Here is a 27,599-nt window from a genome sequence, read left to right as displayed (position 1 = left end):
ATGTATTTTTGTGTCTGTCACTATTTCTCTGTCTGTCTTTTGTGTTCAGCATTTATTAAACACTTGGTGGTGTTTTCTGTGTTTGTTGGGTTCTGGCCTCCATAACTGAGGATGCAGAAAGGGACAGTGCAACCACAGTCATGGGGATTTACATGATCCGAAGAGATGGGGATCAGGAGCCAGAGGATGTAGGAGTTGTGATTGAAGGCATCAAAGTCCTGAGCAACTTGTGTCATGTTTGTTCAGCTCATGTATGCCCTTGATCTGAGTTTTCCAGACAACCTCAAGTACAGTTCAAGTAGAGTTTGTCCAGAAGATCATAATGAATTTGGATGCTGAATGCAAAATACAACAGCTGAAAATCAAGTTTGTTTGCATAAGAGCCAGAACTTTGTTATTCATGTTGCAAGTGACCTTTACATTAAGTTATATTTAAATGGCTTCTGTGGATTTCCTTGTTAGTTATAATCGCATTGAATGTTTTGTGACCCCCCCCCCCCCCTTTGCTAGTTTAACAGTGGTCCACAATTTTGTTCCCACCAATGATAACACGCAAAATTTTCCTGTAGGACACAAGATGTCTCCTACTGCACGCCCTTGTTCACTTTATGTGCACAGCTTCTAGTTTCTGCATTACATTAATATAAATTGAATAGTGGATCACAATTAAATTCCAAATTAGTTGTGACATCTCAAATTATTCCAGTAGGTCTGCCCCTTAAAACTGGATTTTCACTGAGCCCAGAGAAACTTCCCACTTTCAGCAGATGCGTGTGAAAACAGTCTTCTTGTCCCAAACGCTGCACATACATGTTTGAGCTTCACTGTGCAGAATGATGTAGAATAGAATGAACTTTATTGATTCCCACAGGGGAATTTAACACATCATTTTAAAACAGCACAACACACATTTCAACAAACACTTTAAATAAAACCAAATAATGGCCTTATATGGAATAAAACTAACTTATAAATACAACAAGATATCATTTTAATAATAGCACACCACACATTTCAACAAAAGTCTAAATAAAACTAAATGAATGGCCTCATGCTATAGAATAAAACAAACAAATCAATCAATTTATTTTCAAATAACCCACAAACAGGTTCCAAGCTTCATTTAAGCCATGCGTCTACCTACACTCTTCACGCTGTGTGCGAGGAAGATTCTTGTCTTGTTAAGGACGTAGCCAACTTTAGAGAAAATACGCTCTGATGGGGCTAAGTGGCCGGAAAGGAAGTGTTTGGCTGCAAATGCCAGATTAGGGTAGCGGTCGCTGTTTTGCTTCCACCATGCAAGTGGGCCCGACTTTAGTCGTGTCTTTCAAATAATGCTCCATCTCTTTCTTTGCACTGTCTCTGTCTTCTTTGTCCTCTTCGTCTTCGCACTCCATCAGCATGGAAATCTCCTGTTTCTTTTGTTTTTGGTGATGGTGGTTCAGCAGTCTCCTCTTCTCAGTGGCTTGCTGACGGCTCTCCCACCTCCCGAACGGCCTGTCACAAGAGCAGATGTTCAGCCAGGCGGACAACCTTAATATCAAATGAAAGTTTTCTTAGTGAAATCTGCAGATGTGACTTGTAACATATTAATAAATATTATTTAAATGTAATTTAATATAAAATATTAGACTTACCTCAATATAAACAAGGCCCTTCTATTCATTGTCGAGGAATTTCAGTTGCTTGAATCGCTGGTCTAGTGCTGAAGAAAGGAGGTAGATGCTGCTGGGCTCCAAACTTAAAATTGCCATCTGCTGTCAATCTCAGTGATGAGGGGTTTCTTCAATTCACCGCTGGCAGGGCTGTCATCCGCCTCCGGTCGTGTTTCTTCAGGTTGAAGAGCATTGGCACTGTTGCAGATAACGACACGTTTGCCTCCTGTGACAGTAGTTCTTGTGAGTGTTAATAGGGGCCCCAGTACTTCCGCTCTTTCCTGTGCCAGTGTCCATTGGTCTGCTGTCAGGTCCAGGGTTCGATCTCCTTTCTTCGTGATGCTGGGATCTGACAAAACAGCTGTCACTGGCCATCGTTACTCCACCATTCGGTTAAGCATTTCACATGTAGAGTTCCAACGAGTATCGAGAGTTTGTGCTCTGCAACGTTCTGCTGCGTTTGTTTCTCTTTCGAGGCAGCTGTAGCTTTTGCACTTTTTTTGAAGTGTCAGACCCCTTGAACGTTGCCCCATTTCTCCAGTTCTCAGTACACAGTTTCATATTGCTGGCATTCTCATGAACAGCTACTCGTTTATAATTTGGAATAGCAAAGGCTTCCGCCGCACTCCAAGCTGTTTGCAATGTTGCCTCCCGTATGGCTCACTTCAATTACTTTTGTTTCCAAAACAACAAATCCTACTATAAATGATTTTTGTCATTCCCGCAACACTAGACAGAAGTACCACATGTACTTACTGTGTTGACATACTTTCATTTACTTTATGATAGCAACAGTGGGCTACAACGTGCCTAAATAACTGGACAAACATCCAGGTGACTCTCACACAGGAGACTACTTATAGCAGTCACTGTGTACAATGTATGTTCATTCACTCACTGTGATGGCTGTGATTTTGGGGAGCAGAATGTTTACAATGGACATGGCTTTGAGATGGGTGGGAGAAATAAGACAGAAAATAAGGAGCATTTTATTATTAGATAGCAATATTAGAGAGATGCAAGAAAGGTCATCAGCTGGAATAAAACAGGGACACTGCAGTTTAGGGCCAGATTTCTAACCCCTAAGCCAAGAGGCCCATGGTAACAGTTTTAAGGGCGCACATGCTGGGTAAAGTATTAGTTTGGCTGCTACATGTGTAGGCTCTGTCGGTACACTGAATAAGTCAAGCTTCACAATGGCGAGATGTGGGGTGCATCCGGACAGGCTGGCAGTTATTCGCAGGGCTTCACCAGTACCACTAACCTGAATGATAAGACATTTACACTCACATTCACATCTATGGACAAGTTAAGAGTCGCCAATTAACCTGTATGTTTAAGCACCTGAAGAAAACCCGGGTACGCACAGGAAGAACATGCCAACTTCACACAGAAAGGCTCCAGTTGCCTGCAGGGTCAAACCCAAAACCTTCTTGCTGTGAGGCAACAGTACAGCACCTTGTCTGTGAAGCTTCTCTGTCAACCAGGTCATAGTTATCCAACGAAGGTTGAGGTCAAGGGCAACTGGACTTGGTTGAAGATACTGGAAGATGTTTCATCCCTCATCCTAGACACTTCAGTTCTGACTGACTGGTAGGGAAACTCAACTATTTAACCTCTGCTAGGATCGTCTATACAGCTGGTTCGTTAGTGTTCCTGGCTGTGGTAACAACAGTGGTCATGGTCGTTAGAGCCACCCGTGGCCAAGTCTGAACGACCATCGTCGGTATATTCATCTGAGGCCAAGAGGAAATGCAATTCAGTTTCCTGGGAAGTGATGAAAGGACAGCATTGTAAGTGGGGTATAAGTGGTGGTGTAGACCCCCTCCCCTGTTCAATGACGGCTTCTCCACCCTGGTGTAGATCTTCCCTGACACCTCTTTCAAACCATCCATCTTCTCTGTCTAAAATGTGCACCTGGTGGTCCTCAAACGAGTGTCCTCTGTCCTTCAGATGTAAGTAGACTGCAGACTCTTGACCTGAGGAGTCGGCCCTTCTGTGTTGAGCCATGCGTTTGTGTAGTGGTTGTTTAGTCTCCCCAATATACAGGTCTGTGCATTCCTCACTGCATTGGACCGCATACACTAGATTGCTTTTCTTGTGTTTGGGGGGTGCGGTCTTTGGGGTGGACCAGCATCTGTCTTAGTGTGTTCTTGGATTTAAAAAGCACAGGGATGTTGTGTTTGTGTTGAGTTTCTCTGATACTCCAGACACGTATGGAATCACAGTGTTGTTCCGTTTGACCTTCTTTTCTTCATCCCCTGTAGTTTTGGTCTTCAAAGGTCCATTTAGGGTATCCACAGGCTGTAAGTGCCCCCTTCAGGTGGTTCTGTTCCTTCTCTCTGGCTTGGGCGCTTGTTGGTATGTTTTCTGCTCTGTGGTGCAGAGTTCTCATGACCCCTAGCTTGTGCTCCAGTGGCTGGTGGGAATCAAAAAGTAAGTATTGGTCTGTGTGTGGGTTTCCTGTAAACACCAATCTGCAGGCTCCTGTCCTCTTCAATGTGTACAGCGCAGTCCAGGAAGGCCAAACTGTTGTTGTGAACATCTTCTCGTGTGAACTTGATGTTACTGGCCACGGAGTTGATGTGTTCTGTGAAGGCTTGCACTTCTTGGGTTTTAATTTTGACCCAAGTGTCATCCACATACCTGTACCAGTGGCTCTGTGCTGTTCCTCTGAAGGAGTTGAGGGCTTTGCTCTCCACTTCTTCCATGTAGATGTTTGTCACAATAGGTGACACTGGTGAGCCCATGGCACAGCCATGCTTCTCTCTGTAAAATCCTCCGTTGTATTGGAAATAGGTGGTGTTTAGACAAAGGTCGAGTAATCTACAGATCTGGTGAGGGCTGAGGCTGGTTCTGCTGTCCAGGGTGTGGTCTTGTAGTAGCCGTTTCCTTACGGATTATATTGCCTCCACTTATCACCCACTTACAATGCTGCCCTTTCATCACTTCCCAGGAAACTGAACAAGCATTTCCTCTAGGCCTCAGGTGAAGATACCAATGATGGTCGTTCAGACTTGGCCACAGGTGGCTCTAACGACCATGATGACTGTCATTACCACAGCCACGAGTACTAACGAACCAGCGGTATAGACGATCCTAGCTAACGATCCCATAGAGGTTAAATAGCTGAGTTTCACTGCCAGTCAGTCTTCTAGTATCTTCAACCAAGTCCAGTTGCCCTTGACCTCAACCTTCGTTGGAGTACACCACCTTGTCACCCTGTGAAAACAAATTATGAGACTTTCAAATACCACAGCTTCTATAAAATACTATTAAGTGTTTGTCCTGTTCTGTGAGTATGTTCAACAACTGCTGCTAATAATATTTAATGTTTTCCATGTATCTAATATAGCTTGCATAAATCAAATAGAAACATCAGAGGCATGGTAATGACAACAGTAACATTTATTTGTGTGACTCTTCCTTACTGGCAGTGTTGGGCAAGTTACTTCCAAAATGTAATACATTATAGATTACTAGTTACTGTCATTTGAGAGTAATTAGTTATATTACATTATTACTGTCTCTGAATTGTAATGCTTTACACTACTTTTGCGTTGGTCTGCATGCAAGACAGTGACAACCTGACGACTGACCACACTTCACTCTTCAAGCTGTAAAAGAAAGAAAAAAAATATATATAATTCCCCGTGAAGACTTACTGTCTCAGCAGTTGTTAGTTTTATTTATTTTACAGTCATTAAAGAACTTTTTTAATAAACGTAGTGCTTGTGTATGTTATTACAGACTGTTACCTGCTGCACAAGGGTAAATGTATTCTGTCTCAGCCTGGTCACCTGAGAGGAAAAACAAGAAGTAGAAGAGACATTTATTAAACAAACAAAAAAAGAGTCAAACTTTCTTATATGTTCAACAGTCTAAGGGCCTGTGTCCATCAAAGTGTTTTTTCAGGGTTCGAGTCTCTAAAATAGCTTACTAATTAACGTTCCCTGCGGAGATAAATAAATAAATAAATAGGGCTCAGATTAGGGGTGTGACAGCACACGTGGGTCATAAAAACAAGACAAAAAGATATTTTAACAGTATTTTGAATAAATATTCGATGCTAAAATATATCACTTGGGGGCGCGGTTGTGGGGTCCTCGCCTAGAAGACTTTGAGCATTTAACACTTAATTTCCTGCATTCTGGAGACATTGACTGCACCAATTTAAGGTGGAAATGTCTTTATTTATATAAATGCAGTAATCATCAGCTTGTGTAACTTTTTTGGACAATGCACATTTGTTTCTTCTATATTTCAATTGCATTACATTCCTTGTTGCTGTTTTTCAGACAATTTTTAACAAAACCTTTCAAAAAGAGACATTCTGATTCTGACCTGTTCCCAGCATCCCCAGTATAAATGACAATAATTTTAAATGTCCCGCCCCATCCAGGCTGTGATTGGTCGGTTCACAAAAACTGACATTGACGAGCTACAATCAGCACACGGCTGCTTGAAAGGCACCCAAGCTTCTCTTCTCTCTCGTCTGTCTCACTGACAGAGAAAAAGTCCCAGTAGGCCAAAGAGTAAAATGTTGAGGTGCTGTCGCACTTCAAGCACTTAAACTGAGTTCATGTTTGGGGGTCTCGGTCTCAATCTGTTCAGTCAAAACTATATTGCGCACCATAGTGGCTGATGGTAGAGAAGTGCAGACATCCTGTCAGTCATGCGGTGCGCAGTGTAGTTCATTAGGAAAATATGTTCATTTAAGTCTGTTAATAATAGTACTAATTACAATGACAAATACATTATCTGCTTACATGGGAGCTCAGACCCTTCCTATGAGAGCTGAGCTTCCCCTGGCTCCCATGTAACTCGAACCCTGCGTTTTTGACCAGCTGAAAACGCCACCGGCTCTTCTGAAAACGCCTGGCTGGGAGCGCTAGGGTGTGCTTTGGAGGCGCAGCATTTTTTTTTGGCTGAGTTGGTTGCTATGATACATAATATCCGTGGAGGTGAAGTGCTGCAAGTAGGCTATATTTTACTGAATGTAGTAAAAATGTCACCACAAAGTAGGGTAGGCCTTCTGAGTCAAGTGCTCCCATTGCAATGAATTGAAAAAAGACGCTGGCCTCAGGAAAAAATGCTTTGGTGGACACAGGCCACCACACACTTACAGACATTATAGAAAATATTGTTCAGGTTGTTGTGCAGCTCTGCTAAGGAGCAGAGTTTGTCAGTGTGGTCTCTGTAAATGAGCATTAGAGAGGACTGAGTATCTGACTTACTTGGCTGGTAGTAGTCATAGATCTTGACCACGGCTGGCTTCAGGTTCTGCACTGTGACCTCCTGTAGGAGGTCTAAGCTGTGGTTGATAGGTATGTTCTTCGTTAACTGTTGGAATAAAAACAGACGACACGTCAGTCACAAATCTGGAGAGCAGCATCTATTGTTCCTCACTGTGAATCCCTCTCACCTCCGTTATGTACACCAGAACGTGATCTTCCTTTTCTTCAACACGATCCACCAGCAGGGCACCTTTGAGCTGTGAGGAGACCACATTCAGCTGGATCGTTTATTGAACACTATTCATTTCCTACTCATTTTAAAGTCACTGTAATAACTCACCCTCCTCAAAGACTCTGGGTCTGGGACAAAGCCAGAGAGCATTTTGATGTCCAGGATCACCATGTTTGTAGTGCTTGCTGTTCCACTATATCTGCAATGCAACCAGAAAAATGTGATGTTCGACTTCATCATGTTCTTCAGAGTTCTAGTAGTTGAATGCAGAGACAGATTTTAAATCTGAGGCTTTGGAAAGACTTAATTTACAGTTGAGATATGTTCGAGCTGAGTATTAACGACCAGTTTGTAATCATTTCTCACATGTCCATCCCCCAACAGTCAGTAGCTGGTAGATTCAGAGGATTGTTTGTCATAAATTACAGTATTCTTCAATCATTGCTGTAACATGGATCTAGTGTTGTTGATTACTTACAGGGACTTTAGCTTCAGAGTGAGTTTGGGTCTGAGAGATGTGCAGTCGGCCTCTGGTTTGACCTCCACACTGAGAGTGGTGACAGCAGCAGGAGTTGGGATGTTATAGTGAAGAGAGATCTGGGAAACAGGGATACAGGGAGGTTTAATAATCATAAGAAGTGAACAGGGGGGGGGGGTTGTTTTGTTTTTGTGTGTTAACTCAGTTTTCGGCTGTGATTACCGGGTCTCTTTCACCAGAGAAGAGCTCATGAACATCAGGGGAACAACTCCAGTGGATTTATTTCCCACTTTTATCGTCATCAGTGGAATTATTGGACATTTTGGTGAAGGGCTCTCTCGTTATTGTTCGCCAAGTGAAGCGCCGTAAGCAGAGCAAAGGTGAAAAAATCACACACAATTAAGGCGAGAGAAGTGAGAGAGTGAGACGCGCCTGTTGTGTGGATTCACCTGCTATTAAAAAAGCTTGCTTTGTCGCTGGTTAAGTGGATAATTAACAGCAGGCCAGATTAGTGCACAACACATGCTGGCCGACCAAATAACCTGTGTGGAGCAGACAAAACCGGACTCCCTTGTTATTGTTCTTGATGACTTTAACAACGGAAACCTCTGCCAAGAACTCCCCAAATACAGACAGTTTATAAAGTGTCTGTTGCTCCACTGGGTCACTCTGATCATGTCATGGTCCACCTGATTCCTGCTTATAGACAGAAATTAAAACTCTGTAAAGCTGTTGAGGACATCAAAGAAATGGACCAGTGAAGCTGTAGATGATCTTCAGGCATGTTTGGACTGCACTGACTGGGGTGTTTTCAGGACAGCTACCAACAATCTGGATGAGTTTACAGAGGCTGTGACGTCCTACGTACCAGGGTGAGTTATCACAATGACAAACCCTGGTTCACAGCTAAGCTGAGACAGCTGAGGTTGGAAAAGGAAGAGGCATTTAGGAGTGGTAACTGGGCCAGGTTTAAGGAGTCAAATGACAGTTTTAGCAAGGCGGTGCGAGATGCTAAACAGCTGTATGCAGAGAGACTACAACACCAGTTCTCAAGGAATGACTCTGCTTCTGTCAGGATTCAGACAGATCACCAGCTACAAACCTAAACCCACTCCATGAACGACTCACGCCTTGCCAATGAGTTGAACCAGTTTAACTGTCGCTTTGAAAGATAATGGGACAGACCTGACACCATCCCCGTCACACCACTGACTGGCCACAGTCCACCATCTCCTCCCCCTCTCTTACCATCCTGGAGAGGAACGTCAACAGACTGTTGACCAACCACGCAAAGTAGCTGGCCTGGACTCTGTCTCCACATCCACCCTGAAGCACTGTGCTGATCAGCTGTCTCCGGTGTTCACAAACATTTTAACAAACACCTCACTGGAGTCATGCCATGTGCCAGCCTGCTTGAAAGCCTCCACCATCATCCCTGTCCCCAAAAAAACAAGGACCACGGGACTACAGACCCGTCGCCCTGACCTCTGTGGTAATGAAGTCTTTTGAGCGCCTTGTGTTGTCCCACCTTAAATCCACCACAAACCCTCTCCTGGACCATCATCTCCCAGGACCTCAAGTGGGAGCTGAACATCACCTCCCTCACCAAGAAGGCCCAGCAGCGGATGTACTTCCTGCGGCAGCTAAAGAAGTTCAGCCTGCCAAAGACAATGATGGTGCACTTCTACACCGCCATCATTGAGTTCATCCTCACCTCCTCTAATACCATCTGGTGTGCTGCTGCCACTGCCAGGGACAAAGGCGGGCTGCAGCGTATCATGCGCTCTGCAGAGAAGGTGAAGGTGGCTGCAATCTTCCTTCTCTTCAGGACCTGTACGCCTCCAGGACTCTGAGGCGAGCAGGAAAGATTGCAGCTGACGCTATCCTATCCCGGCCACAAACTGTTTCAGACTCTCCCCTCTGGCAAGAGGCTGCGTTCCATCATGACCAAAACCTCTCACCATGTCCCAGGCCACCCACTGACACTCCCCCCTTTCAAATAATACGATCGTCTCTGCACATGTAAATATCACTTCATGTCATATCATGCACAAACCTGGCACATGGCACGTATTTGTTGTTAATTTGTAAATTGTTGTTGTTCCATTGTTATTTTTATTTTATTATTATTTTTATTTTTTTATTGTCAGTTGCTATTCTTCTGTTGTTATTATATAACTTGCATTTGTTTATTACATATTTATATATTTCTACATCTATTTATGTCAGCTGTATGTCTGTCTGCGTGTTGCACCTTATCACCAAAGCAAATTTCTTGTATGTGTAAAACACTACTTGGAAATGAAGCTCCTTCTGATTCTGATGAGCCTATCTAACCCCTTGTTTCTCAGTTCACAAGTACTTACAACCTTAGCCTAGTTAACACGAATTAGAAGCTGGTTCTAAGCCCCTCTATGATTTGTATGATGATCAGTCCTTGCGTTCATAGTACCATCCATTTCCACGCAGCCAGCTACCCATCCACCGCGCTCCGTTATCACGTTCCTCAGCACCACATTGTCTACTATTCTCCATCCAGAAGATGCGGCCCGACTCCACCATACACACACAGGTCGTAGCCGCCACTGCTGACTTTAGGGAGAAGACAGCTCTTTCACGCCCAACGCCTGGCTTCCCATGCCACAACCATTTGCACTCAAGCATGTACTCAAGGAAAGGCAATTCTATTCCACCGGACCGCCGACACAGCTAGGATTTTCCAGCTTTAAACAACTACCTCCAACGCTTCTCCATCGGGCCCCTCACTTCTGCATTCCTGACTCAGCACCAAGTGCACCCGGCACGCTGATGACTTCACGTTGCCGCCCACCACTGTAACACAAAAAGCTTTAGCACTCACCTCACAGCGACAGGTTGTATCATGTTTCCACCCTCAACCCCTTCCGCACACTTTCAGCCTTACAACACTCCCCCGTTTCACAATTCTGTCAGGTAAGTATCTCAAGCCAAGGCAATAGAATGGTTTGCATGACTCCAATGATTCAGGATGCAAAGTTTCAAGTTGCCGTTTCCTCCACAGCTGTTCCTTTCGTGGCACCACCCCCACAGAACCAGCTGCCCACATAACCCCACCCAGTACGGTTCTGACCATGCAGATCCCTCTAAACACTGATCTCTTCCAACCGCCAGTTTGTAGATTTGGATCTGGATCCCCATCCAGAGTTTCGCTTCCGCTTGCCTTCCAGGTATTGACTTCATCCCCAATCCATCTTAACCTCCAGTTTGCCTTCCCCAAGCCTATACGGTGGCAGTTCCAAGCTAAAGAAGTTTACAACCGCTGTGTAATATGTCAATTCACCAGACCCCCTTTCCCCATTTCAACGCACCAGCCATACCGGCATCACCACCAAGATATACCCGAAGATGATACCTCTTTCCCCACGGCACCATCACACCAAGCACCAATAGTCTCGTCCTCAGTCTAGATCTTTTCGTGCACCATGCAACCAGCTCACACGACATCAACCTCAACCATTTTGCCAACCACCGCACCTGGTCAACTTAATCCGACATTACCAGCACTTTGATTCTGGAGCTTCTTCTTATTGGCGGCTCTTGGAATAGGTTCACATTACTTAACCGTCTGCGCCAAATTTGGGCGCAAGAGCAGCCCATTTTATCCACTTTCTTTCAATCCTCTCTCTCAACCTGAAAAACTCTTCCCAACCCGAGAAACACCATCATATTTCTAAGTACATTCTAAACTGGCTCCTTTAGCGTACCAAGCAACAACTTTTCTCCCTAGTTGGACACTTACATTTTGCCATCCGCATCTTCTCAGAAGTCAGATCCTTTCTTTACCACTTATCGTCACTCCATGCTCAACGCTTGTAGTTGAGATGAGATCTTCGCTTTTTTTCTCAGAATTTCTATTCCTTTTCACGACAACCACTTAACCCAACCCAAAGACATCGACCAATACACCGACGCAGCACCTTCCACTGGAATTGGCGGCCACTACGGTGGCAGAAAGTTCACCTCAGAGTGGCCGCTGGAACCATCCTCCATCTCCCCTTCCCCCGCCCTCTACGAGCCGTACCCCACAATCATCGCTGCTATTCCTTGGGGTGCTTGCGTGGTACACAAAGCAATTTGTGGTCGCACCAAAACCCACTTATTGCTGTTGTGAACAACCTGTGAAAGCAATTATTTCATGGCAAGCGGAGGTGAGGCCGTTTTATTAAAGACCTGGCGGACCCAAAGAGTGGGGGTTATGTACGAACACAGCTATCTCCAAGCCAAACACCCCAAAAAAGGAGGGGTTGGAACCAGGCCTGCCACATCAAAAACCTTATTTCCAGTACTGGTTGTAAGGTTTTCAACCATAAAAACCACCATCTCCTGTGGAGTTAGGAAAACTGACTCCACTCAGGACTGTTAAAATGACAATTTAAGCTTGTCCAGATATGTAACTTCTTCCTAAACTAGGGCTGCAATAAATTAAAGTCGAAACTGGCTCTTCAACACACACACAGGCTGTTATCAAACATATGTATGCGTCTGTGGAACTATGTGACCACAGACGCAGTCATAAAATGCTTAATGCATAAAACACTTTGTGATATTGAAGAGACAACCAATTTCCATTCCTTTTTATAGACTTAAAGAAAATCTATGTACCAAAAGTTAAAATGTGAAAAAGGTTGAATAATATGGTACATGCTATGGAGTCCATTTTACCGGCTCCTGGGCCAAGGATTGAATTAACTATAAAGTTAAGTAATCAGAGTTATTTCCAGGGGTGGTGATGGCGCAACGGATAAGACACTTAACCCCTATTTGCTCCAGAGGTGTGCGACCTCTGACATGTATAGCAATTGTAAGTCGCTTTGGGGTTGGAACCAGGCCTGCCACATCAAAAACCTTATTTCCAGTGCTGGTTGTAAGGTTTTCAACCATAAAAACCACCATCTCCTGTGGAGTTAGGATAAAAGCATCAGCTAAATGAATAAATGTAAATTTCCAGGTTCCCTTCATGAATACAGTGTCCACAAAAGGACAAAAGAGGGATAACATGCCATTGTTCTTAACTTCATCTCCTTGTGCTTCTTTATCTATTACTGTCTGTGTTTTATTATTAACCTGATGCCGTGCTAAAACTACTTTCTTAACTTTTCTTATTAAGAATATTTAAGCATCAATATTGTCTTGGAAATCATTTAGTTAGGCGGTTCAGTCATCTGCTATGATTATTATAAATTGTGTTGTTTAAAGGCAACAGTTCTAATCGTTAAGGATTCTCCAGTGTTTTTGTCTTAGCAGGAAATTTGACCCAAGTACTTTTCAAGCTTTAACTGGGATGAAAACTTCCCCAGTTGATTTGTTTCATCTCAGCAACGTTAATTATTTTCACGAGGACTCACAAACCTTCAGTGAATTTATCTTTTGTTTAAAGTTATTAGGTCATTTAATTTATGAAACATTTGATTGAGAAACAAACTTTATTTTAAAAACCTTATCTTGGTTCAAATGAACTTTCACTTCTCCCAACAACAAACGGAGTTGGTGTCAAACGAGCCAGTTACGCCACTAGTATCCGAGAGGGGACACCCAACTCAGAACACCAAGCCAATACTAACGGCCCCGTTTGCAACAAGAGTTTCCTGCAACCACAAGCCAAAGTTGAAGGACCCCAGGCAAACCCTCTGGCAGAGACACTGTCTGAGGTACGGTCGTACGGCGTACCAAGCCCGCCGAGAGGCCATGAATGCAACGGACCGAGCCAGCTGTGGGCCTAAAGAAACACCAAGCAGTGAGGCAAACAAACTCTACAATCTGTGGTCAAAGTTGGCGTCCTTCAGCCCTGAAACCCATAGCCTCAATTTAAACAAATTTTCGAGTGGTCTTTGATTGTGTCCAGCCTGAGGCACACCTGTGCAATACCCATGCTGTCTGATCAGCATCTTGATATGCCACACCTGTGAGGTGGATGGATTATCTCGGCAAAGGAGAAGTGCTCATTAACACAGATTAACAGATTTGTGAACAATATTTGAGAGAAATATAGACCTTTTGAGTACATTGAGATAGTCTTTGAGTCATCTTTGAGTTCATCTCATGATGAATGGGGCCAAAAACAAAAGTGTTGCATTTATAATTTTGTTCAGTATATCATTATTATTATTATTATTATTATACCTTAATTGGCATGGTCTTAGTTAGTGAAGTACCCTTTCTTTAGAGCAAGAAACTGCCTCTGAATAAACAAATCATGCTACCCTTTAAACTGGATGTATGGTGCTTCTAAAGCTTTTGTATTGCTCCTGGGATGCCAACATTAGGACATGGTTATGTTAGCAGTGTTGTGTTTGTGGTGGTGTATGTCAGAGAAACAGGAAGTGCTGCAGTGACAGTGACCACTGACCTGCACTGAAGCACATGCAGAGCCCTTCACCTCCAGGCTGAACTTTCCTGTCACTTGCTGCAGCAGCTTCTCCTGGTAGAGCAGTTTGTTGTTCTGATTCACATCAAATGTCAGCTGGCCACTGGGAGACTGGACTGTCACTGTGCTGGAACCCTCTGGACTGAACACTGCAGTGGCGTAGAGAGCCAGAGCCTGGAGAGCCACCACCGTGTCCTACGACACACAACACAACAGTTACTTTATGGGCTTGGATACAAATTGAAACAGTGACTCCAGCTGTCTGGGCTGTACCTGTGTGGAGGAGAAGCCTCCATAATAGTTCTGCTGGCCCGTCAGCCATCTGACGATGCTGGTGGCGGCGCCCAGGTCTTCAGCAGTGGGAGAGCCGCTGAGTCTGGCCAGCAGCACATAGGAGCTGATCTCCACAGACAGAGAGGCTGACGTTTCTGTCGCTGTCTGAGACCAGTAGAGGAAACCTCCTAAAAACAGCCATCCACAAACAGACAAACAGGCACAGGGTGAGCCACATTCACAGGAATGAAGCCAGAAGGATTTCCTTCAGGAGGATGACTCACCTTGGTTTGATGCAACAGTGTCCAGGTGCTTCAGAAGGTGAGCACGGGTCTCCGTTTCTCCTGCCAGGGTGAAGACGTACGCCAGCAGAGCTGTAGTGTAGGTGTTGCTGAGGTCACTGATGGACTCCCTGAGACAAGACAGGCTCTTGTTCACCACAGGATCCTATAACAGATTCAAAGAAGAACACATTATAATAAATGATGTCAGGACTCAACTGATTTGATTGAACTAAACAAGCAAGTTTATTCTATTTTACAATATAGACATTGACTGCTCTTTAATCTAATTCTTAATTTCAGGGAAACATTAGACAAGGGACTTCGAGGCAATAATTCTAAACAACAGTGCAATGTGAGCTTTACAAAGTGAGGAGACAAAGAGACCAGAAATTATTTACCAGTACCTGTAACCTGAGTATAAAGAGGTAGGAAAACAACATAGACCAAATTAAACCACTGCAACAGCTTCCAACAATTGTCTTTGTTAAATGGCCAATAATGCCAACCAACAGGACATGAGCTTCAGTATGGACTGGTTATTATTTATCATGCTTTGCTTTTGATGCTGAATGTGTTGCTTTCTATTTTTCTGTTCTGTCTGTTCTATGGTTGTTAATAGGGATGAAACGATTACCGGTTTAACGATAAACCATGGTAAAATTCACAACGGTTATTATTATTGTACACATTTTAATTACCATGATAACCGGGTTCAGTTATCACACTATTGAAACTCTGTTGTTTTCTTTAAATTTAAAAAGCTTTTTCTAATGTGTTTGTTTATTTACTGCTCAAAATATCAATATTATTTATATAATGAGTACTTGTACTGAAACTAGGCACCTCATGTTGTTGTTTTTATAGCTTTTTATTAGTTCCAATAAATCATTAGGTATAGATTTAAAGACTATATTCTTTGAATGTTAATGAGAATGCTTTCTCTCTAAGAAAGGATTCATAGTTAATTAATTGACCGTTACAATCAAATAAATCCCTTAAGAAGATATTTCTATCGATCCCGTTAGACCTGTGTGGAGAGAAGTTAGGAGAATAACACAGCTTCCAGGCCAAAAGAGTTTGTTGATAAAATCGGGACAGTTTTAACGGCAACTTTGTGATATTATAGTTACACTTACACAAGAATTGGAGACCTCCAACTTTTTTGAAAATGTTATGTGGGATAAAGTACCATAATGAGTGTGGTGCTTTTAAACATTCTTTTAACCATTTCACCTTGAAGGTGTAATTCTAGTCCCAGAAGTCCAGAAGTTCAAAGCCACCTTCATCTTTAGATCCAGAGAGCACTGCTTTTTTAGACTTCCATACAAAGTTTGTGAGTACGTTATTTCTGTCTTTGCATTTTGAATCATGGACGTTGAGGGAGAGAGCAGGGTAAACAAATCTTGAAATCCTTTCTGCTTTAGTCAGGAGAATTCTACCCAGTGAAACCACAAGTTCAGTATTGTTTTAGTCTTCTTCAATTTAGGAAAGAAGTTAAGTTGTTGACGTTCCATGTAGTCCTTGCAGATATGAATAGCGAGATATTTTACACGTTTCTTGACAGATATATTAAACAATTGCTTCATCAGTCTGACACAAACATAAAATTTCATCACATTTAGATTTGTTAAGAGTTAATCCGGAAGCAGCAACAAAATTGGTCAATTAGGAATATAGCATATTCAGTCTGATGTTTGTCCTTTAAAAAAAGAGCTCTATCATCAACTAACTGCGTCTATCTAATTTCCTTACCAAAAATAGACACACCGTTAATACTGGGATTATGTCGAATATGTAATGAGAGTAATTCAACCACCAGTAGGAACAAAAAAGGTGAAATAGGACAGCCCTGGCGAACTGACTAAGTAACTTTCCTTTCCTGTACTTAGTAATTAACTAAGTACAGGAAATCTTTTTGTGGTATTTAGGTAAAATATAACACAACGGTCGATATTTTTATAAAACAGTAGATATAAAGTTTGGTCCAAAATCAAATGTTTGGAGTGAATAGGAAGTACTGGTCCACAGTATCAAATGCTTTATAGAAAACAAGAAATATAGTAATAATCAGAATAGTCCAGCAAGTCGAGAACAAGTCTTATATTTGAACTTATGTGATGTTTAGACATAAAAGCAAGGTTTGTGTTTCATCTATGATCTCATGAAGACCTTTTTTAACCACAAAATTTTATAATCAACGTTTAAGAGAGTTATAGGTCTCCACTTTTCTATCAGTAAATAATCTTTATCAGGTTTGGGGAGAAGTCATATTAAGCCTTGCTTCATACTTTTTTCATACTTCATAGTTATTCTTTGAATAATTCAAATAGAGGACTTTCAATAATGTCCCAAAAATGTAAATAAAATTCGACTGAAAGCCCATCATTACCTGCCGATTTCCCTTTTTTCATTGAGCAAGCAGCCTCTGAAATTTTGTAATAGGTTGTTCACATACCAGTTTAAATTGTTCAGATATAGTTGACTCAATAAATCTATCACAATCAGTGACTTGAGTATTTGACTTGATGTCCAAAGGATTAGAGGTGATGTTATCATTAATTTAAGGGTATTTACATTATTTCTTTTGCAGTTTCGCTTCTCTAAAGCAAAGAAATAACTAGAGTTTCTCTCCCCTTGTTCCAACCATTTTGCTCAGGCCCCTTTAGTCATTTCAGTATACATTTTCTATTTCCTCCTTAAATTTTTTCATTCTTATTTCTTCATTTTCTGAAAGTTTATCTTTTATCAATAAAGAATTTAATTCATCCACAATACTGATTTCTTTGGCTATTCAATTATTTTTTATTTCTTTACTTCGTCATATTGCTATTACTCTGATTTTGAACTTGAAATATTCCCATTTTTGTATGCGATTCATCTCATTGATACCAAATATGTTTTTGCAGTTTTTTATCATCACAAAATCCATCATCGTTTAATAATGTATTATTTAGTTTCCAATAGCCATGTAAATTACTATTTTTTTGTTTTGTTCCTGCTAAATGGATTGAAAATAATTTATGGTCCGAAAGTGGAGCATAACAAGAGGAGATATAAGCCATAAATCAATTCTAGATTGTAAGGATCTATTGGCATTACTCCAGGTGAACTCCTTAATGTCCAGGTTTATAAAACGCCAAACATCTACGATTGACAGCTGTTCACAGATAAATGCAGTACTTCTGAATCTTGAATGTGGAATTAATCTTACAGGTATTCTATCAACAAAATCATTTGGAGCATCATTAAAATCTCCTCCAATGATAAAATGTGCAAACTTTTATAAACATTGTTTTTGCTTGACTTGTATTGTTGTAGCTACATAAATTGCAAACAATATATAAAAGGTATTGTCTAATTTGAAAATAAAATTATCCATTGACCCTCCTCTGACATCAAAGATTGAACTATGTCTCCTTTAAACTTGTTAAGGAGAATGGCGACACCTGCTGATTGTTGAGAGGAATGACAGAAATAACATTGATCACCCCATTGTTCTTTGCAAAACTTCACATCACAGTCTATCGGGTGTGTCTCTCAGTATTTTTTCGTCCACTGAACATAAACATTTATTTTCTTTTGGTGCTGTCACAGATACCTCTGACATTAAGGGGTATTATTTTTAAGGAACAAAAATAGAAGTCTGTCATATAAATAATAATGTCATACATTTCTAGATATACCAGAGGTCACACGCCTCTGAAGCTACTAGAGGTCTTTCTCAGGGACACATTGGTGGATGTGTCACAGTAGGAATAGAATCCAGGTCTCTCATACCCAAGGAATGTGTCATTAATTGTGCCATCGCCTACATACACACTAATCTAAATATAATCTAAATATAATGCTTCAGTATATTTTTGAAATTTTGCTCCATCATCTACAGCCAGTACGTATTGAGATAGTATGTAAAACAAAAACAATAAAAGAAAACCTAACATTTAAGAACATGTAAACTGGAAAGACATTAAAAAATGCTAGAAAATTTGGTTTGGTTTGTGTCTTGTAAAGACATTATTTCCTGTTTACAGCATGAGATTTTTGGATTGCAATCAGTCTACTCACATTTACGGACGTATTCATCTCCAAGTAGGCAGCAGTGATGTAAGCACTGAGAGTCACTTCATCAGACACACCACCCTGTAGAGAGGAAGCATCATGCAGACGTTACCATCACTGTAGCTCCAACACACAGGCGCCAGATTCTCAAAAGTGATTTTCAGCACAGCTTTACATGCAGATTGCAAATGTTGGCTGTGTCCTGTTTCACAAAAGATTTGTTTGCCCTACAGAGCTCTCGCACGCTCATGCATGAGTCACAATTATGGCGAGTGATAATATTCACATTTCAGTGTGGAATAATAAAAATATACATTTACAAACAGTTTATTAGTTGAAAACATATTAAAGCTAACATAAAATTCACAGTGTGGCTCTGTGAGGGAACCCCCCTGCTTCCCCCTTCCCAACGTACGTTAGTATGTGCATTTTGAGTTAGTGGGAGATTCCTGGTGGCAGTGCACATATCAAAACAAAGCAAGCAGTGTTTGATCAATGAGCACAGAAAAGTGTCTGAAAAGGACCTAAAGAGGTGGATGCATAATTCGGCAGAGCAGATGTTGTAGGCTACCTGCCGAGATTTGGATCCACCTCTTTTCTCAGCATGAATTAGCGTTACCACCTGCGAGGTGCATGCAATTCTTGGCAGGCAGCTAGTTCATTTTTTTCTGTTGTGTGCTGTCCACTGTCCTGAAATGTCCCTCCCGCCATGGAGAAACAGCTGCTTTATTTATTTTTGATAATGGAGATTGTACAATCATCTCTGTGTAGCCTATGTGTTTGATATTGTTTTGATAATGTTACATGGTGCTTTTTTAGTAGTGGTAGTGTAAACGCTTATGGTAGAGCAAACTAGAAATAAAAAGCGTCTCTCCTGTCAGTGAGATAGCAGTTAAACTACATGTGTGCTGTTAACTTTGTTTGTAATAGAGTCGGTTTAGGAGTAGTTGGTTGCATCACTACAGGCAATTCACTTACAGAAACTGCCGTAACAATAATAACTAGCCTAACAAAAGGATATCCCATTCACTAGTGCACACCCATTGAAAATAAATGCCCCCCTGCTGAGCTCAATCTGACGCCGGCTCTGCATGAGGGGGAAGTGTTTCATTTAGCAAATCACTGCCTGCATGTTTCTTTTCGTGAAACAGGCCCCAGGCTGGGCAGGCATTAGTTATGACTGAGCGATGAAGAAAGGGGTGGTGATGCTGCTATGAAAAACACCATGTCAGACATTCTTTACTTTAAGTTATAATCTTGACTATTTTCATACTCTAGAGACTGACCTTCATTCTGTTGTTGAAGAGTTTTCCCATCTGCTGGAAACAGCCATTTTCTCGTTGTTTACCATCCAGCCAAGACTTAGACTCTTCAATCTTTGTTGGGTCAATGTAGATGAAAGACTGTGCTTTGGCAAAAGATCTCAGCACAAAAGCAGTCAGCCTGAGGATATTAACACAAGGTCAAACAATAACTGATACAATGAAGTGAAGAGGAAGCACTTGATCTGTGTAATGTTTCACAATAGTCACAATATTCTCCATCGGCGTCGCCATGTTTTGACTGTAGCCCTGAATGTAACTCAACAACAGCAACAAAAATGTTTTCCATATGCAAAAATCTTCATGCCTGTCTCGCAGGTCTTCAAAGAGCAGAGGCTACATTTTGTTTAAAGTTCACGTAACGTAACGCTCTGTGTCCTGCTCAGAGACACTTTGCTCTGTTTGACTGTCTCTCTGCTCCAGGATGCTTCATTCCCTCTAAAGCGGATGTGAGCTGCACTTTATCAGTTTATCAAGTGCTGAAGTGAACATTTGAGTGAAATCATGGTGATATTGCTGTCCGATCACGTGTTTTCAGTTTCGGTTTTCTTCCTCTGACGAAGAGCAGCGCGCTCGTCTCATTGAGTAGGCTACAAGTCAAATTCTTTATTTATATAGGGTAACTGTTTTTAAAAAATGGGCCAATGATCGGCCCATAAAGTATCAGGCCAATACTGACATTGGGCTGGCCCAGTCACATCTCTTACAGCACCCACTCCCTCCCCCTCTGTTCAGCTGTTTCTTGTGTTAAAAAACTAAATATATATATATATATATATAAATAAAATAAAAAAGTAATAATTCGCTAAATGCGTGAAAATAACCGATATATAGATATATGCTAAAACAATAATAAGCTACTGATTACTGCTTTACATTCTGTTATATTTTTATATTCTGAATTGTCACCTGCCACCTAAATTTTGCCCTTCCCTTTATAAAAATGAAGACATTTCCACTATAAATTGGTGCAGAAAATGTCTCCAGAATTCAGGAAATTAAGTGGGAGGACCCCCAGAAGATTTCATCAATAAATAATTCTTAACTGAATTCAGATTCATTAAGCTAATTTATCATTGAGGTGAAAAGGTGCCATGTGCACATTTGAAAAGACTTTAGGCTACTTCAGGCATGCCTGCATGTATGTAGACTCAGCTGGGATTAAATTAAATGAGAAAAGTGGATCTACAGGAGAAACATACTGACAGCCTTACTGCATTATATTACACAATATTCTTCTTATTTTGAATTCTCACCTGAGACATTTCCTCAATAAATTGGTGCAAAGAAATTCACCAGAATGCAGAAAATTAAGTGTAAAATTCATAATAAATGTAGGCTATATATATAATTTACTGTTGCTTTATAGACTAGAAGATTTCTGTGCTGGGCTAAGCCCCCAATGTTTTAAGAGCTTGAAAACGCCCCTGTTCTAAACACTTAATGCTTCCGGTGGTGCAACTGTGCAGAAGTCACATTTTCCATAAGATGCGAATGTTTGCAGGATTATGCTCAGCATGGAGCTAACAAACAAACTTTCTTTTTCTTTTACATATTTGCTTCCTGAAGCATGATGTGTTCAAAATACGTTGTGTATTTGTTCCAAAGGTATGTTTGCATTTGCAAAACAAAATTCATCAGTTTATTAATGGTGTTTTGTATTTGTATGTGTTCAAAGAATCAAATCAGCATTTGTAAAACATGTGTTGTTTGCCAAGTTTTTGCAGAAAGTTAGCTCCAAAGTGCAGCCACATCATCTACTCTGCTGTACGTTTTTGTTTTTCTTGACCTCAACCGTAAAGGTGACACACCATGTACATATGATAATTCTTTGGGAATGATCGATCAGTCATGTGACTATAGTGCAGTGGATAAGACACATGCCTTTGGTGTGAGAGACCCGGGTTTGATTCCAACTGTGACTCATGCACCAATGTGTCACTAACCCCTAGCTGCTCCAGAGGTGTGCGACCTCTAACACACATAGCAATTGTACTTTGGATAAAAGCATCATCTAAATGAGTAAATATAAATGTGCTCACCAAGTGTTCCCCAGTCCTGATCCAAATGTGCTGTAAGCACCGTCATCATGTTTGTAGTTCAGCTGTCTCTGGTAGCCTGTAAAACAACAAACACTTTGATCAGGGCGTTAATTAGCTACTCACTCAGATTTGATAGGATTGTTGAAAAGTTTATTATCGGAGGTAAACTTGTTTCTGATGTCTATGTAAATTTGAGAGAAAGAGGAAAAAACATGCAACAAAGCTCAGCTAGGGGTTATGGCGGGGACACTATGGTCACCAGAATGCCCCTCAAAGTGTTGTGCATAAACGTGTTATAAGATTGTGTTCAGTAACTCATTAACAAAGGGTAAGACCACAAACCAAGAGCCGCAAAGTTCCTCCACCCAAGTCAAACTCACAGCATTTCATTAAACGCAAAAAAGAAAAACGATAATGTGAATAATTTCAAGAGCCAAAATTATGAAGTATGAACGGGACTAGTTTATTTTAGTGTGTGAACTGAATTTTTTTTTGTCAAGCAATGACAAACGACAGATGTTCTGCTTATGTGTGCAAGCAGCACCAGACTGTTAAAGATGGTAAGTTTTGGATATTTAAAGATCTTAAATGTTTCTTTTATTCTGTAATATAAAGTTAGCAGAGACTCACCACTGGTCAGGAAGTTGGTAGCCTTCTCCTTGATGGCTGCGGTCAGCTGCTGTGTGTTTTCCAGGTACTGGAGGATGTAAATGTTGGGGGCCAGGAGCGCCATGTTCTGCTCTCCACATCCATACGGCATCTGCAGCAGCCCATCCAGGTTCTTCAGGGCTCGGCCCAGAATGTCACCTGCACAAGAACACTGACTCACTAAGACCCTGCAATCAGTTTAACAACATTGGGTATTTGCAGTGTGTTTTCTAAATGCTCTGCATGTGATGTCAAATTGCAATGTGTTGAGCTCTCATTGCCACCATACACTTGGATGTTTGACCTTTATTGTGCATTTGTGGTTTTGTACACCAGAGTTTGACACCAGAATGGTGTTTTTTAATCTGCTGAAGTGTGAATTTTTTATTCAAAGTATAGTATTTTTGTACATCTTGAAACATGGATTGGTTTTTAGATTTGCTTTGTGTTTTTTCTGCGCTTTGAAACCGTTTGACAACAAAGGCATAAAAGCAAAACACGATCTTTAAAAGGACAATCCAGCCACAGAAGTCTTTTTATTGGGCCAACAATCGGCCCATAAAGCATCAGGCCAATACTGACATTGGGTTGGCCCAGTCACATCTCTTACAGCACCCACACCCTCCCCCTCTGTTCAGCTGTTTCTCGTGTTAAAAAAATAAATATATTTATATAAATAAAATAAAAAAGTAATAATTCGCTAAATGCGCGAAAATAACCGATATATATATATATTTTTTTTTATTATTGATGCCCTTCAATAGAGGGAAGCCTGTGAACTTACCAAAATGCATCTGTTTAAAACACTAAATTAAAATGAATTTATTACCCAGGACTGATAGTGAAGCACGGGCAGATCCATCAATCATGTTCTCGGGGAGTTGGATGTCTATTTCCTCTGTCACAGCTTCCCCTGTGTACAGACAGAACAAACACCTTTCAAAGAGAAACTCTGTACTGAAACAAAGATGTAATTTTAATTGAATGGATGGTCAGTGGATTAAAACAAGTCAGACTGGAAAAAAGAACAAATTGGGGGTTCTTGGGGTATGATCAGCTCTTCCATTAGGTAGTTAAATGTAATAAAATATAGTTAAGTAATGACATTTAAAATAATCTGAGACACCTGCGCTAAACTTATCACAACTGCCATAATCACAATGAATTAAATTGATACCTGCGAGTACTGAATGTTTCTATTGCACGTTGTCTACTCGACTCCTAACACATAGCATTTGGCTCTCTATGTAAACGTTTGACGTGCCATGCCTGGTGTAAACCATACTGACCTTTTGGGCAGAGCAGAAAGTTGTAGGTCTTGGTGATCTCAGTTCCCTCAGCCTGAGAGGAAGAAATAATATGACTTCCAAAGTTTCCAGCTTGTATTAAATGCAAAAAATAATGGTTAATGGATAAACTTGTCTTTGTCATCTTGTTTTTAAGGTACCAACCTTTACTATGAGAGATCGTGTGACCACGTCGATACGTCCTCTCTCTGGAACACTCACAATCTCATTGTCACATGAAGTGTGGGATGCCACAGCCTCAGCCGTCACAGACACATTCACAACCCCTAAAAAACATCAACAAGCAGAGTGAAACTTGAGTAACAATTTCTTCAGATCCTGTCGTGTGTCAAAGTGTCACTGAGGTGTATTTCACTGATTTCATAGAGATGAAAAGTGGTTGTGCTGAGAAAGAGGGACAGCAACCCTTTAACATTTGATAGCAATGTGGATAAAAGCTTGATCCTCACCCAAGGCTGAGGGGGCCATGGTCCAGCTGAGGGTCTTGCGCTCACTGCCACACAAACAGGATGTGTACTGGTCACCAGAGAGCGGAGTGAGGGTGTAGTCTAAAGAGGGTGCTGGAGTCACAGTGACCTGTTCAACAGAGACAAAATTAAATTTTATAAATTTATTTATAAAGAGAAGCTATTTTGGCTTTCAAAGGTACCAACTTTAGATTGGTGCAATTGATTCCACCTTTGGAGTTGGTAAAACCATAAAGAAGTAATTTTATGCTAACTTTCAGGTTCAAAATTGTATTTGGGGGTTGTACCAGAACATTATCATTTTTAAAAAAACACTATATTTTGTCATACTGCACATTGCTGCAGCAAATATTTTCACCCATGTGTGTTAAGCGCTTTGTTTTAGCCATGCGCAGCACATATACAGTACCTAGGTAAGGACTATGAGCCAATCAAAAGCAGAGTAGGGCTGATCCCAACAAGCAAGGTAGTGTGATCCAAAACAAAGCTGCTTTGGTTAGGGAGGGGCAATGCTGCAAAATCTTGTTTTGATCCAATACCTATTACCTGGGCCAGAATCTCCGACACTGAAACCAATACTGTTAAATGTTAAGAGCAGCTTTAATGTAGGTGAGAGCTGTTTGTCACTGTGTTAAAGCTTTTCTAGGACACTATTGAAGTTGATATGGCCAACTTACTTGGAGTAGTTCAAGACACCATAAATCTTGTCATTTCCTCTTGTCAGTAGGTGGCACTATGACTTTGAGCAAATGTTGGGATATTTATGTATTCAGGATGGGACTCTTATTATACATGTCAAATTTGATACAGATGTGAACATGTACCCTGAAGTCATAACAACTTCCTGTTTCGTGGCGAATCATCGACAATCGACACCACGCCACGGGCACCCCCAGTCGACTAAACTCACCATTTGCCCAAATTCTCAAAAATTTACCAGTGCATGAAAAAATAATGTTTTTGCCTGCCTTAAAGGTCCAGTGTGTAATATTTCTGTGGATCTATCGACAGAAATGCAATATAAGTTTTTATTACCTTAGAAAGACCCATTTACATCTACAAAACTGCAGGTCCCCCCTTTACAGTAGCTGAAAACGGACAAACAGCGCTACAGAGTGTGTTTCGTCACTACATTCTTCTTGTTCTACTTCTGGTAGAATTCAGGCAGTGCAGACACTTATCACTATGTTGAATATGTACGTTCAAAGCAGTGCTTGAAGTGGACAAAAATAGGTTCTAGTACCCCACCCCCACACATTTTTAACAAAAGCTTTCAAAAAGTGATGAAGACATTCTGATTGTGACCTGTGTCTCCAGTGTCAACAGAGTGATATTTTTAAATGTCCCACCCCATCCAATGGACGGTTCACGCCAAGCGATACTGATGAGCTACATTTAGCACAGGGCTGCTTGAAAGGCACCCGAGCTTCTCTTCTCCCTCGTTTCCGCCAACAGAGATTAGCAGGCAGGCAGGGAACCTGATATGGAGAGGGCAGAGGAGAGTACCGGCAGCTTGGGAGAAGTCCCGGTACAAAAGAAAATATCCCGGTACGGCAAAGAGTAAAATGTTGAGGTGCCGGAACTGCGTACCAGAGCGTACCGGCACACTTCAAGCACTGGTTTAAAGAATAAGAAGTAGTAATAATATACTGTAGGCGTCGGCAAATAAGTTTTGCATCATAGCAATATTTTCAACTTTAGATGGTGAATGAGAATATAAGCCATAATATTAACTTTTGACATGTTGTTTGGTTAGCTCAGCTGTGCAGGACTTGCAATCTGAGGGTGGCAAGTTTGATCCCACCTCAGGATGATTTTTTTTTTCTCTCTTTAAAAAATGGATTCTGCAGCGAAAGTTTTTCAGATCACGGCATGTACTGCACTGTTTGTGTTTTGGTGTTTGAACCACATCATTTCATCTGACGGCTTTTTCAGAGGAGTGTCAAGCAGGCTACAGACTCTTTTAATGTCGTTCAGAATTTTTTAAAGTAAAAGCTCAGTTCAACTCCAAATACTGTATTACAGTAAACAAGCTTCTTGTGCTTTTTGTGGGCAAACCACTAAAGAGGATGTGATTATGTGAGTAACTGTTACTGTCATGACTGAGATCTATTTCAGCACCGCTATCATGGAACTGGATGGACTGTGGTGCAGAAACAGTGTTTCACACTCTTGGCTTACATTTTCCATGTTATCTGTCAGTGGCCAAGTCACAATAACACATGGTTTTACTGAATAATCAAGTAAATTTCTTAATAAATCTACCTAAAGAAACCTCATTTCTAGACTGGCTACTGACACCTTTTGTGCTCTGTCAGCCACCGTAGCTTTCCTACGCTCTTTGACAGGGTAGGGGACAGTGGTAGACTGGACAGATGGTTGCAATTCACAACCCTCACCACTAGATGCCACTAAATCTTACACACTGAACCTTTAACATACTAAACTAAGAAACTTAGATGGTGCATATGGTAAATATACCTGCTAAACATCAGCATGTTAGCCTGCTGCCATTATCTTCTAGGTCATGTAAAAGCATTGGTTACCATGATGCAGCTGGACAGGTAGTTGAAGGTGGTTGCCTTCAGTTCAAAGTGCTCCCCCCGGATGATGGAGTAAGGCAGGCTGAGCTCCAGGAAGAAGGGCTGGAAGACGGTGATCTCTTTACGAGGAGCCAAGCCAAACCCCTGAGGGGACAAACAGAAAGCCTCCGTCTCCCAGGTGGTGATGGTGTCTGGGACAGTGAGGGACACATCCTTTGTTCCAGACACTCTGAACCAGCAGATACACACAGACACATTCAGTGAGCTGGAAACATGCTGACATAACTCAGATTAGACAAAGAAAAACAATGTGAGAAGATGATTAATGTGTAGAATTAACTGCACCAATAACACTACATTATAGTTAGTAAGTAATTGTATATGCTGCATTCACTAAGAAACTCAAAATGTTGAAGATGCTGAAATTCACCAATTTCTCCTGCTGAATAAAGAGCATAACACTGAGCATGATGCACTATCCCTGATAATAACAAAATTGTCCCAGGTGTCACAAACATCCTAAAAGGACAATATGTTTTGTTTTAACATATCAAAAATAAGTTTTGATGAGCAGTGGCAGATTTGTGGGCAATTCACATGTGCAGGGAGACAAAAGGAAGTCAAAGAAAGAACTGCTGTACATGATCTA

The 27,599-nt window shown here is 41.3% G+C and overlaps 1 protein-coding gene and 2 long non-coding RNA genes across 3 annotated transcripts in view; 1 reads left to right on the top strand and 2 right to left on the bottom strand.

The window, feature by feature from the left end:
* Window positions 1–834: 834 nt before the first annotated feature.
* LOC119882661 lies at window positions 835–3,459 on the bottom strand. The gene is made up of 2 exons (XR_005440529.1): window positions 1,638–3,459; window positions 835–1,533 (listed from the first exon to the last, which is right to left on the bottom strand). It is a non-coding gene; the product is annotated as an uncharacterized LOC119882661 (long non-coding RNA).
* On the top strand, window positions 3,042–5,213 carry LOC119882663. Its single transcript, XR_005440532.1, has 2 exons — window positions 3,042–3,168; window positions 4,861–5,213. It is a non-coding gene; the product is annotated as an uncharacterized LOC119882663 (long non-coding RNA).
* The window catches only part of LOC119882657 (alpha-2-macroglobulin-like), a 33,570-nt gene continuing 11,016 nt past the window's right edge, over window positions 5,046–27,599 (bottom strand). Inside the window, exons 19-36 of the mRNA XM_038692812.1 lie at window positions 26,954–27,179; window positions 24,390–24,516; window positions 24,085–24,206; window positions 23,923–23,974; window positions 23,463–23,546; window positions 22,616–22,792; window positions 21,986–22,061; window positions 19,908–20,064; window positions 18,628–18,702; window positions 14,563–14,725; window positions 14,279–14,466; window positions 13,988–14,200; window positions 7,603–7,721; window positions 7,233–7,323; window positions 7,081–7,149; window positions 6,893–6,998; window positions 5,414–5,455; window positions 5,046–5,272 (exon numbers count right to left, since the gene is read on the bottom strand). Coding sequence (XP_038548740.1) covers window positions 5,268–5,272; window positions 5,414–5,455; window positions 6,893–6,998; window positions 7,081–7,149; window positions 7,233–7,323; window positions 7,603–7,721; window positions 13,988–14,200; window positions 14,279–14,466; window positions 14,563–14,725; window positions 18,628–18,702; window positions 19,908–20,064; window positions 21,986–22,061; window positions 22,616–22,792; window positions 23,463–23,546; window positions 23,923–23,974; window positions 24,085–24,206; window positions 24,390–24,516; window positions 26,954–27,179 — 2,092 coding nt within the window. The 3' untranslated portion in view covers window positions 5,046–5,267. The remainder of the gene's footprint in view (window positions 5,273–5,413; window positions 5,456–6,892; window positions 6,999–7,080; window positions 7,150–7,232; window positions 7,324–7,602; window positions 7,722–13,987; window positions 14,201–14,278; window positions 14,467–14,562; window positions 14,726–18,627; window positions 18,703–19,907; window positions 20,065–21,985; window positions 22,062–22,615; window positions 22,793–23,462; window positions 23,547–23,922; window positions 23,975–24,084; window positions 24,207–24,389; window positions 24,517–26,953; window positions 27,180–27,599) is intronic.

This window comes from Micropterus salmoides, unplaced genomic scaffold (genome assembly GCF_014851395.1).
Source record: "Micropterus salmoides isolate LMB-PRFRI ecotype aquatic unplaced genomic scaffold, ASM1485139v1 Ms_hic_scaffold_3, whole genome shotgun sequence".
Lineage (NCBI taxonomy): Eukaryota > Metazoa > Chordata > Actinopteri > Centrarchiformes > Centrarchidae > Micropterus > Micropterus salmoides.
The sequence above is the reverse complement of the archived record's forward strand: the minus strand, read 5'-3'. Positions and strand labels throughout refer to the sequence as shown.